Raw genomic sequence first — 12,144 nt, 5'->3', positions numbered from 1 at the left:
ATGTAGACAATTAGACCTTCAAACTAAAATAAAACTTGTAGGCTATACTTATAATGACTCAGGGTGATGAAAACACATTGACTGCACGTAATCTTGGCTCAGTGGGGTATTTAGAGACACAATAAAGAAAAAAAGATACAATAAGAGAAGTAAAAGAGCAGTGAAAAATAATGACTTATGGGGAATAAATCTCAATGTAGACAATTAAACCTTCAAACTAAGAAAACATTAATTTACAGTAAATAGGGTAGCCCTTCTCAACCTCTTTACACCAGAGGAACCCTTAAAATACTTTTCCATTCTCATGGAGCCCCTGCTAAATCAAATTCATTGGGGCTCACTGGGAAAAATGTCCCTTACGTTGACGGTAGGTGGAAAGAATGCCCTCCCTTTTTGCAGTGGTGGTCAAAAAAACACCCTTTCAGACAGCTGAAAAGATCATGGTGTCACACAGCTGGCCCTGCCAAGTGGTATTGCCCATGGTACGATGAAGGTACCATCAAATGGGATTCAGCCATGGCTCAAGGAACTCCCAGTAACCTCTAGAGGAGGCCTAGGATTCCATGGAACCCTGGTTGAGGATGGTTGAACTAGGGAGAACTACAAAAGTAGAATATCTACTACACCGTCCCACCCTTAACATTCCAGCATGTTAAATCAGTTTTGCTTGGCCCTGTCATGGTCCCAGGGTGTTTTAAATTTTTAACAAACCTCAACCCGGCCCTTAGACCTCAACTTCAGGATTTACTCCCTTAATGACCAGGCCATTTTTTGCGATACGGCACTGCGTCGCTTTAACTGACAATTGCCCAGTCGTGCGACGCTGTACTCAAACAAAATCGATGTCCTTTTTTTTCCTACAAATAACTCTTCCTTTTGGTGGTATTTGATCACCTCTGCGATTTTTATTTTTGCGCTATAAACAAAAAAAGACAGACAATTTAAAAAAAATATATATATTTTTTACTTTCTGCTATAATACATATCCAAAAATATATATATATATAAAAAAAAAACTAATTTATTCATCAGTTTAGGCCGATATTTTTTTCTTCTACATATTTTTGGTAAAAAAAAATCGCAATAAGCGTATATTGATTGGTTTGTACAAAAGTTATAGCGTCTAAAAACTAGAGGATAGATTTATGGACTTTTATTTTTTTTTTAATGTTTTTACTGGTAATGGTGGCGATCTGCAATTTTTAGCGGGACTGCGACATTGCGGCGGACAAATCTGACCCCAAGTGACATTTTTTGGGGACCAGTGACACCAATACAGTGATCAGTGCTAAAAAAAATGCACTGATCAATGTATAAATGTCACTGGCAGGGAATGTGTTGACACTAGGGGGCGATCAAGGGATTAACTGTGTTCCCTGGGAGTGTTCTAACTGTGTGGGGGATGGGTTCACTGGGACAACACAGAGATCGCTGTTCCTGATCACTAGGAACAGCAGATCGCCATGTTGTCAGAACAGGGATCCGCCTTGTTTACATAGGCAGAGCCCCGTTCTGCCTCCCTGTGCAGCAAAATTGAGTCTGCCCGATCTGCGGCGTATCTATTGCATTAAGCAACGCACAGGTATGTCATTTTGCGCAATAGAGCCAACCTGCCGCAGTATATTCTGTGGCTAGTCAGTAAAAACAAAAAACAAATGTCATATACTATCTGCCTGTATATGTGGCAAGAGCATGAATTTTTTAATTTTTGAATTGCCTTTTATTTCAACTGGTGATCCTGCCTGTAACACACTTCCTGTCTTAGGGTGACAACGCACACTCCCTACACTGTATCTCTGGAGGAGCAGTGTTGTCGTTCTGCCCTGATCTTCAACTACAAACACCTCCTTCAGTTCAGTGCCCAGGAAGTGATGAGGACACTGGTTTTCTGGCAGGATCAATGTTTTTTTTTTTTTTCTGTACCTGCCTGCAGGAAAAAAATAGAACAAATCCAGGCTTTACATCTAAAGAGTGCTGAACTGAAATATATTATATTTTAGCTACTGTGCATTATGTCTGACCTCTGTTTCTAAAAAGCAAAGTGCAAAAGTTGATTCTATTTTTCAGGCACCTTGTCCACCCTTCTGTGTCCCCAGTCGTTTTTAGCCCGTTTCAAAGGTTGGATTTTCTGTATGTGCCCATTCTTCATATCGACTGACACAGATAATCACTAGGAAAGAACAATTGGAACTTGTTTGGTCAGGGAATGAAGGATTGATGGTTGCCATGGTAGGTTGACTCGACCTATGTTCACCGGTCACTGAACACAGATCCAATGGTAGTGAAAACAAAGATTTATTGATTAGAAGGAGAATAAACACACTCAATACTTACCAGGCTTCATAAAAAAAAATGCTGACTTCTGAATATTTAACCAGTTCAGCTCCGTATATACCTGCACAACCCCTATTGACCAGGGAAATTTTAACTTTACCTGCCACGGGCCTGTATATTCAACAATAACTTTTTCATGACTTACGCTGGATTCACACCTATGCATTTTTAGTGCTTTTTGCATTTTGCAGATTTGCACTACAGAAAGTGTTCCATAGGAAATGGACTGTAGTACAAAATGCAAAAAGCACTAAAAATGCACAGGTGTGAATCCAGCCTTGAAGAGGAACCGCAGTCTGCTCACATAATTTGTAATAAAAACATCTTTGCCATTCTGAAGCTTCCCTCCAACCACTTTGCATATTATTTCATATATACTGCGATTCTGTACTTTGCCAAATATGCTGCAGAAATCTCCATCCACTGAGTCTGGCTGCAACCATTTTAACTGTGGGCAGCTGACGCTGTTGCCTGTTCACTTCCTGAATTTACACGGACACACAGAGGCACACCTCCAGCCCTGCAGATCTCATTGGCCCTCTTATGACTCATCCCCCCCTCCTTTCCTGGCAAACTCTCACGAGAGAGAGAGAGAGAGAGAGAGAGAGAGAGAGAGAGAGCTGTACATGATGTCATAAGCCTAGGCTAATGACCAGACAAGAAACAGGAAGTGGGCTGTATAAGGGATTTACTGGCAGAAAAAAAAATGTACTATCCAAAGTTAAAACAACAAGGACAGAAGATTTAAGGCTTATTTCACACTAATGCATTTTTTGATGCATTTTGCAGAAATGCAGGGAATTTTTTTAATGCATTTTTGTGCCTCTGCGTTTTTGGAAAGGGTCGGGGACTTTTTTCCCGCAAAATGCAGCATTTTGCATGTAATAGACTTCAAACATACCCGCATCCAAAACGCAAGTACCGCGTTTTTACCATGTTTTACCGCGATTTGTGTTTTTTTTTTTAGCTGTACATTCACTGTATATAACTGGTTGCTAAAGAGGGGGCAGGAAGCCATTGCCAGCTAAAAAAAAAATTGTGGAAAAAAAAAAGCGTGGGGTCCCCCCCAGGTCCATTCCAGGCCCTTGGGTCTAATATGAATTCGGAGGGGACCCCCCACGCCAAAATATTTTTTAAAAATGGTGTGGGGGTCCCTCCCAAAATTCATACCAGACCCTTATCCGAGCATGCCGCCTAGAAGGGCAGGAAAGGGAGGGGACGAGCGAGCGCCCCCCCTCCTGAACCACACCAGGCCGCATGCCCTCAACTTGGGGGGATGGGCGCTTTGGGGTAGGGGGGGCTCTACACCCCCCCGCCCCAAAGCACCTTGCTCCCATGTAAACGGGGACAAGGGCCTCTTCCTGACAACCCTTGCATGGTGGTTGTCGGGTCTGCGGGTGCGGGGCTTATCGGGAATTTGGAATATATAAATGTATATAAATCCATGAAATAGATAAACAGTGGTGTATGGCCATCGGATGATGTCACCCGGAGGCCCCGCCCCCTTGTGGCATCGCCGCCCGGGGCATGATGGGTCCATGACGTCACAAGGGGGCAGGGCCTCCGGATGACATCATCCAGTGGCCACGCCCCCATTGTTATCTAAGACATGCTTGACATTGGTGCGGACAGATCAGCGGGACGCAGCACCAGAGGAGGGTCATCGGTGGCAGAGAAAGAAGAACACCGGACAAAGAAGACAGAAGAATGAAGAAACAGCAGGAGGAGAAGCCCAGAGGAGGAAGATGTGGGAGAAGATGGTGGAAGACCGGAGGAAGAAGCGGGCAAGAAGAAGATATTTTTAATAAAAGACTTGTCAAAAACTGTCTACTGTATTTTTTCACACTACACTACTTTTTTTTTGGTGAATGGGTAGGAGTACATTGTAGCCCATACTCATTCACATAGGGGGGGAGGTCGAGATCTGGGGGGCCCCTTGTTAAAGGGGGCTTCCAGATTCTGATAAGCCCCTCGCACCGCAGACCCTGACAACCACCGGGCAAGGGTTGTCAGGAAGAGGCCCTTATCCCCAACAACATGGGGGCAAGGTGCGCCCCCCCCGCCCCAAAGCACCCACCCCCCCATGTTGAGGGCATGCGTCCTGGTATGGTTCAGCAAGGGCGGGGTGCTCGCTCGTCCCCTCCCTTTCCTGACCTGCCGGGCTGCGTGCTCGGATAAGGGTCTGGTATGGATTTTGGGAAACAACGAATGCCGCATCTAAACCCCACGCCATTTATTTATTTTTTGCCATGGGATTCCCCTCCAAATCCATACTAGACCCAATTTTTTTTTTAGCCGGCAATTTTTTTTTTACATTCAGCGGGGAAGCCTGCTGACAGCTGATAACTCATCGGTTGTTAAGGATGGGGCGGCCAGCTTCTCGGCCCCCTCCTTAGCAATCAGCTATATACAGTATAAAAAAAAGAAAAAAGAAAAAATGTAAATCGCGGTAAAAACTCGTGTCCAAAAATGCAGCAAGCATCACAAAAAGCACTGCAGAAACGCTCAAAAGCAACATGCATAGATGTGAGTCGAGCCTAATAGATGAAAAAATGACTGAAGGTCCTCTTTAAGAAAAGCCCTGTGGTCTGAGCAGCATGTCAGATGTAGTCGTGTAGTCAGAGAGCTTTCCGTATGCCGATAATACCAAACAAGGCAAATAATTGGGAGATAATGTTTAGATAAATGAACGCGGAGTGTTCTAATCTTAGCACAATTAAAATTTTATTTCTGCTTTTTAACAAGCTCTACAAACACACCTGGCTCCATACATCTGCCTACACATTGCCGGGAGAAGGGCGACGTCTTCTATCCTAGCAGAGCCCGGAGTTTGCTACTTAAAGCAGAAAAACATTTCCTGCCATCATTTACTGTGTTTAAAATTGTTTTAAATATAACTAAAAATGTGTTTTATAAATATTATATTCCTTCACCCTTTGTAGACCTTCCGCTACAGGAATTAGTGCAGACCGGGTTCTATGGCACCAAAATATCCCACCAATAATTCAAAGCATATTGTGTTGTTTCACCCCTTATTTATATCTTTATATAAATTTATGAGTATAAGTAGAAATAAAAAATAAAAGTAATGAAACAATGCTGTAACACTCAGGCTCCATGCACACTGGACGTTAAAATAACGTTATAAAAACGCCAGTAGCTTTGCAGGGTCTTTCAAAGTTTTTTAACGTTTTTGCAATAGCGTTTTTTTTTAAATACATATATATATTTTTTATTTTTTTTTTTTCAATGGATCAAAAACATTAAAAAACGCTGGTGAGCCACATTTTTGAGCGTTTATCAACGTTTATCAGCGTTTATGAGCGTTTGGCATTTTTTGTGGCCAGAAAAACGACTCCTGAATGCGATTTTATGGCGTTTCAGAAACCAGGCCATAAACTCCACTGCTGATAAACATCCAAAAATGTCCATGTGTGCATGGACACATAGGATAACATAGAAGGGAGTTTATGGGCTGTTAAAAAAAACACCCAAACTCCCAAAAACAGCCGTTTATGAGCTTCAGTGTGCATGGAGCCTCAAAGTGAATCGCCTAATTGCTGTGTAAATAATAAAATGATGAATGAGCTGCTGCATCCACCTAATTGTATTCCCACAAATTAAAGACAATATAAGGTGGGTTCACACCGCAGCACGCATGCGGCTCACAGCAGGGGTCTGGTGCTTCCCCGTTCACTGTTTTAGGTCCGATTTCGGTCTGAATTTTTGGCTGCATTTGGACCTGAAACGGACCAGAAGACGCACAGGACTCGTCTGCAATTTGCACCGGAAATGTGAGAACCGGCTCCGTAGAGAGCCGGTCACAATCTCCTGACATGCGAATTGGATGCGGGGAAACCAACATCCAATTCACAATAGTGTGAACCCAGCCTAAAAGTTGGTGTTGAGCAGACTCTTGAGGTGTATAAAGTGTATCACAAACTATGTTAGATATTAAGAACCATTAGAAGGATATAAATAAATTGTACAAACTCCTAAACAGATACAGTGCTTCACATAGTGTAGTCCGTTGCAGAAAAATAATAAAATAAAGTAAATAGTAGGGACCTGATGAAGTCACGTGCCGTGACGAAACACGTAGGGCATTCTGGATCGAAAGTGATGCAAGAGACTGGCAAGTCACTGTGTTAACACAGCACAGAGCGTTTTTATATGTAAGAGATACTATTTTAAATAAAAATCATTTCTTTTAAAATACTACACCATGGGGGGGATACTTTCTTTTACCCTAACATGTGGAGTGAGCGTGGGAGAGCGTGGGAGGTGAGAGTTCTAGAAGGGTAGAGATTAGACATGTGCACTGCCAAAAAATTAGTTTGTTTTCGTTTCATTTGTTTTTTGTTTTTTTTTGTTTCTCGGGTGATTCGTTATGATTGCAATTCGTAAATTTGAAAATCCGAAAACAAGAAAGAAAATCCAAAATTCAAAAGAATAAATAACTAACTACAGTGGAACCTTGGATTATGAGCATAATCCGTTCCAGGAGAATGCTTGTAATCCAAAGCACTCGCATATCAAAGCGAGTTTCCCCATAGAAGTCAATGGAAACGAAGATAATTTGTTCCGCATTGACTTCTATTGCATGCAATACCGCATGTGGCCAGAGGTTGGGGGGCGCCGGAGAGCCTCGGAAATACTCAGGGACAACTCGGCTGAACTCGGAAAGGCTCGGAAACACTCGGGAACTGAGTTTTTCCGTGTGTTCCTGAGTATTTCCGAGTATTTCCGAACCGTTCCGAGTGTCACCGGTGCCCCCGCACCTCTGGCCAAATGCGGTACTGCACACCCCATTAGCTTGAATTCTGCTTGCAAACCGAGTCAGAATTAAAAAAAAAAAAGTTGGTTGTCTTTCAAAATGCTGGTTAAACGCGTTACTCGTTAACCAAGGTTCCACTGTAATAATAACTAACTATTAAATTGTAGGTATTGGAATTTCCTTTCAAATTTGGCTGTTAGTGAATGTAACGAATAGGAATTTATCCGAAGTTACGCATTATCCGAAATAAAGAATGCCGTATCTAAATGAATGGAACACAACATATTAATAATAATAAATAACAATAATAAAAAAAACTTTTTATTATTATTATTTATTATTAATTTGTTCCATTCAATTTGTTTAGATGCGGCATTCGTTATTTCGGAATATTCGTAACTATGGATAATTTCGTATTCGTTACGTTCACTAACAACCAAATTTGAAAAGAAATTCCAATACCTATAATTTAATAGCTAAAGTAGTTATTATTAGTTAGTTATTATTATTTAGAATTTTCGGATTTTTGTTCTTTAAAATTTTCGGATTTTCTTTTGGATTTTTTCAAATTTTCGAAATTACGAATTTTCGAATTTTTGATTTGCGATCATAACAAATGACCCGAAAAAAAAAAAACGAATGAAACGAAAACTATTGCACATGTATAATACGGGGTCTGTGTGAGGTGTACTAGCATGTTCTTTAGTTTGGGTGTTGTATTAGTGCAGTTGGCATACAGGGAGACTTTTTCCTATAGAAGAGTTATGGAGATGGAAAATGCTAGCAACATGCAATGCAAATACCCTTCCCACTGCAATCAATAGGCACCTGCTGTGCTAGGTAAACATTTATATTTCTCTATATCTTTCCTTGACCCCTTCATGGCAGTGATTACCAGATGGGCTGAAGGCCTGGCATAGCCACCGGGCACTCTGACAGTATAACATCGGAGATTTATTGTATATGCCTTTTACTGCTCACTGCTGCACTTCAGGTAGAGTTATTAGTTAGGAATTATTCGAAATAACGAATGCCGCATCTAAGCAAATGGAATAGAATGAATTAATAAATAGTAATAATAATAAAAAGCTTTTATTATTATTATTGTTTATTATTATTAATTTGTTACGTTCCATTCGTTTAGATGCGGCATTCGTTATTTCTGATAATTCGAAACTTTGGATAAATTTGAATTCGTTACGTTCACTAACAGCCAAATTTGAAAGGAAATTCCAATACCTACAATTTAATAGTTAGTAATAGTTAAGTTATTATTAGTTCGTTATTATTTCAGATTTTCAAATTTTCGGGTTTTTGGATTTCCGAATTTAGAATTTTCGAATTTACGAATTTATAAATGTTCAAATATCCGAATTTATGAACATTCGGAAAAATTTGTTAAACTTTTTTTTTCTTCCTTAATTTCCGAATTAATGAATTTGTCGAAATTCGTTAAAAAACTACTTTGGAAGGATACGAATTGCACATGTCTAAAAGCACACTTATTCAGCTGTATATATGCAGGAAAACAGCACTTTATTTGCAAAATAGTGATTGTATTTGGCACATCACAGTTGGAGAACGAACTACTATTTACTTTATTTTATTATTTTTCTGCAAAGGACTACACTATGTGAAGCACTCTATATGTTTTATGAGTTTGTACAATTTATTTATATCCTTCTAATGGTATTTAATATCTAACATAGTTTGCGATACACTTTATACACTTCAAGAGTCTGCGCAACACCAACCTTTACACCTTATATACCTTTAAAGAGTCCATAAATTACAAGGCAAGCCTAACCGCTTTAGGACTGCCCACCACACTTATACAGCGGGAGGGCGGCCCCGCTGCGCCAAATTACGTACACGTACGTGATTTGATATTTCTGAATTTATTGTTGCTGTTTCTTAGTACTTTCCTGCTCTGCTTTTTTTTTCTAATTAGCAATGCCTTCGAAAACAAGGCAGTCATTGTATTTTTATGTTTCAGATCGCCACGAAGTGATCACGAAGGAAATTCTAGAGCTGGACCCGTGGGAGAACCAATGGAATGTGGTTTGCACCAGGGCCCCCATGCACGATTCGTACGACGTCTGCCTGGTGGCCCGTCTAAACCCGCGAGACCTCCTCCCGCCTCCGCGGGATCTGATGGAGAGGTGATCTCACAGATCAGCACATCGTGGCGCATTACGAGGGTTGACGTTCTTAACGAGTATTCCTCATTACCAAAGTGTTTCTGGAGCTGAACATTTTCCTGTCCTTCCTTGGAAAACATAGCGGTTCATTTCTAGACAACACAGACAGTTCCTCTTTCAGGCATTTTGATAAATGGGGTAGACATGTGCAAATCGTTTCGTTCCGAATTCGTTTTTTAACAAATTTTGACAAATTCGGTAATTTGGAAACGAAATAACAAAAACCTGTTTAACTAATTTTTTTAAATATTTGTATATTCGAATTTGAAAATTTGTAAATTCGGAAATTCGAAAAATCTAAAAATCAGAAATATGAAAAATCTAAAAATCAGAAATATGAAAAATCTAAAAATCAGAAATATGAAAAATCGAAAAATCAGAAATATGAAAAATCGAAAAATCGAAAATTCAAAAAATCGAAAATTCGAAAATTCAAAAAATTGAAAATCTGAAAATTTGAAAATTCAAAAATCTGAAAATTCGAAAATCCGAAAATTCGAAAATCTGAAATAATAACTAACTATTAAAATATAGGTATTGGAATTTCCTTTCAAATTTGGCTGTTAGTGAACGTAACGAATAGGAATTTATCCGAAGTTACGCATTATCCGAAATAAAGAATGCCGTATCTAAATGAATGGAACACAACAAATTAATAATAATAAATAACAATAATAAAAAAAACTTTTTATTATTATTATTTATTATTAATTTGTTCCATTCAATTTGTTTAGATGCGGCATTCATTATTTCGGAATATTCGTAACTATGGATAAATTCGTATTCGTTACGTTCACTAACAACCAAATTTGAAAAGAAATTCCAATACCTATAATTTAATAGCTAAAGTAGTTATTGTTAGTTAGTTATTATTATTTAGAATTTTCGGATTTTTGTTCTTTAAAATTTTCGGATTTTCTTTTGGATTTTTTCAAATTTTCGAAATTACGAATTTTCTAATTTTTGATTTGCGATCATAACAAATGACCCGAAAAAAAAAAAACGAATGAAACGAAAACTATTGCACATGTATAATACGGGGTCTGTGTGAGGTGTACTAGCATGTTCTTTAGTTTGGGTGTTGTATTAGTGCAGATGCCATACAGGGAGACTTTTTCCTATAGAAGAGTTATGGAGATGGAAAATGCTAGCAACATGCAATGCAAATACCCTTCCCACTGCAATCAATAGGCACCTGCTGTGCTAAGTAAACATTTATATTTCTCTATATCTTTTCTTGGCCCCTTCATGGCAGTGATTACCAGATGGGCTGAAGGCCTGGCATAGCCACCGGGCACTCTGACAGTATAACATCGGAGATTTATTGTATATGCCTTTTACTGCTCACTACTGCACTTCAGGTAGAGTTATTATTACTGTTTATGCTGTTCTGGGTGGGAAGTGTCTCCCTATACCTTATACTTATAGCTAGATATTCTGTATATTAAGTGTTATTATTACCATTATTGTTTCACCTTTTATACTTGCTTGCCTTTACCAACTTTTGTTTCATGACAATATATTAAAGAGGAACTGCAGTCTGCTCACATCATTTGTAATAAAAACATCTTTGCCATTCTGAAGCTTCCCTCCAACCACTTTGCATATTATTTTATATATACTGTGATTCTGTACTTTGCCAAATATGCTGCAGAAATCTCCCTCCACTGAGCCATTTTAACTGTGGGCAGCTGAAGCTGCTGCCTGTTCACTTCCTGGATTTACACAGACACACACAGAGGCACGCCTCCAGCTCTGCAGCTCTCATTGGGCCTCTTATGACACACCCCTCCCCCCCCCCCCTCATTTCCTGGCAAACTCACAAGAGTGAGAGAGAGAGCTGTACATGATGTCATAAGCCTAGGCTAATGACCAGACAAGAAACAGGAAGTGGGCTGTATAAGGTATTTACTGGCAGATTTTATTTTTTTTTTACAATCCAAAGTTAAAACAACAAGGGCAGAAGATTTAATAGATGGAAACTTGAAAAAAAATGATTGAAAGTCCGCATTAAGTTCGTTTTTTTACTGTTTGGTTTGGTGCTTGTGTTCTTTAAATTTAGCATCATAGCTGGTAACTGCTGTTACTATCAGGCAGGGCCGGGACAGGGGGGGGGGGCAGAAGGAATAGTTTCCCTGGGCGCAGTGTGGATCGTAGGGATGGGTGCTCTGTCTAATATAAGGCTGACAGGAGTAGTGACAGCGGGGCACTACTACTTCTGTCAGCCCAGCGCTGGAAGTGGCAAGATGAAAACATACATATCAATATAAATGCATACATCAGATGTGCCTATATGGGAAAAAAAACAATTGCCCTACATGATATATAGATATTGCCATGCACACTGGGGTGCGAGCAATAATTCTATGGCCATCATTCACAGTTAACTCTAAACTGATGAGCCGTAAAGGCTCATGGATGCCTGGAGAGAATTTTAGGTAATATAGTTTGTGGCTATTTCATGGGCATGTGCAGTTTTGAGGCTCGGTTCACACTGGAACCGGTTGCGGATCTCACAGGAACGCTGTGTGTCCCCGTTCTCCATTTCAGAGACGAATCTTTGCCTGAATTTGGCCCTGAGCCAAAGACGCAATTGAGGTACAGTATGTCACAAAAGTGAGTACACCCCTCACATTTTTGTAAATATTTTATTCTATCTTTTCATGTGACAACACTGAAGAAATGACACTTGGCTACAATGTACAGTAGTGAGTGTACAGTTGGTATAACAGTGTAAATTTGCTGTCCCCTCAAAATAACTCAATACACAGCCATTAATGTCTAAACCGCTGGCAATAAAAGTGAGTACACCCCTAAGTGAAAATGTCCAAA

At 39.7% G+C, this 12,144-nt stretch overlaps 1 protein-coding gene across 1 annotated transcript in view; it reads left to right on the top strand.

Annotated features, from left to right (window-relative positions):
• KBTBD12 (kelch repeat and BTB domain containing 12) overlaps positions 1-9,655 on the top strand; it is a 130,512-nt gene extending 120,857 nt beyond the window's left edge. Inside the window, exon 6 of the mRNA XM_073591362.1 lies at positions 9,108-9,655. Within this exon, the coding sequence (XP_073447463.1) occupies positions 9,108-9,277 (170 nt within the window). The 3' untranslated portion in view covers positions 9,278-9,655. The remainder of the gene's footprint in view (positions 1-9,107) is intronic.
• The last annotated feature ends 2,489 nt before the right edge of the window (positions 9,656-12,144 follow it).

Source organism: Aquarana catesbeiana, linkage group LG07 (assembly GCF_042186555.1).
Source record: "Aquarana catesbeiana isolate 2022-GZ linkage group LG07, ASM4218655v1, whole genome shotgun sequence".
Classification (NCBI taxonomy): Eukaryota; Metazoa; Chordata; class Amphibia; order Anura; family Ranidae; genus Aquarana; species Aquarana catesbeiana.
This window is presented reverse-complemented; position numbering and strand designations above follow the sequence as displayed.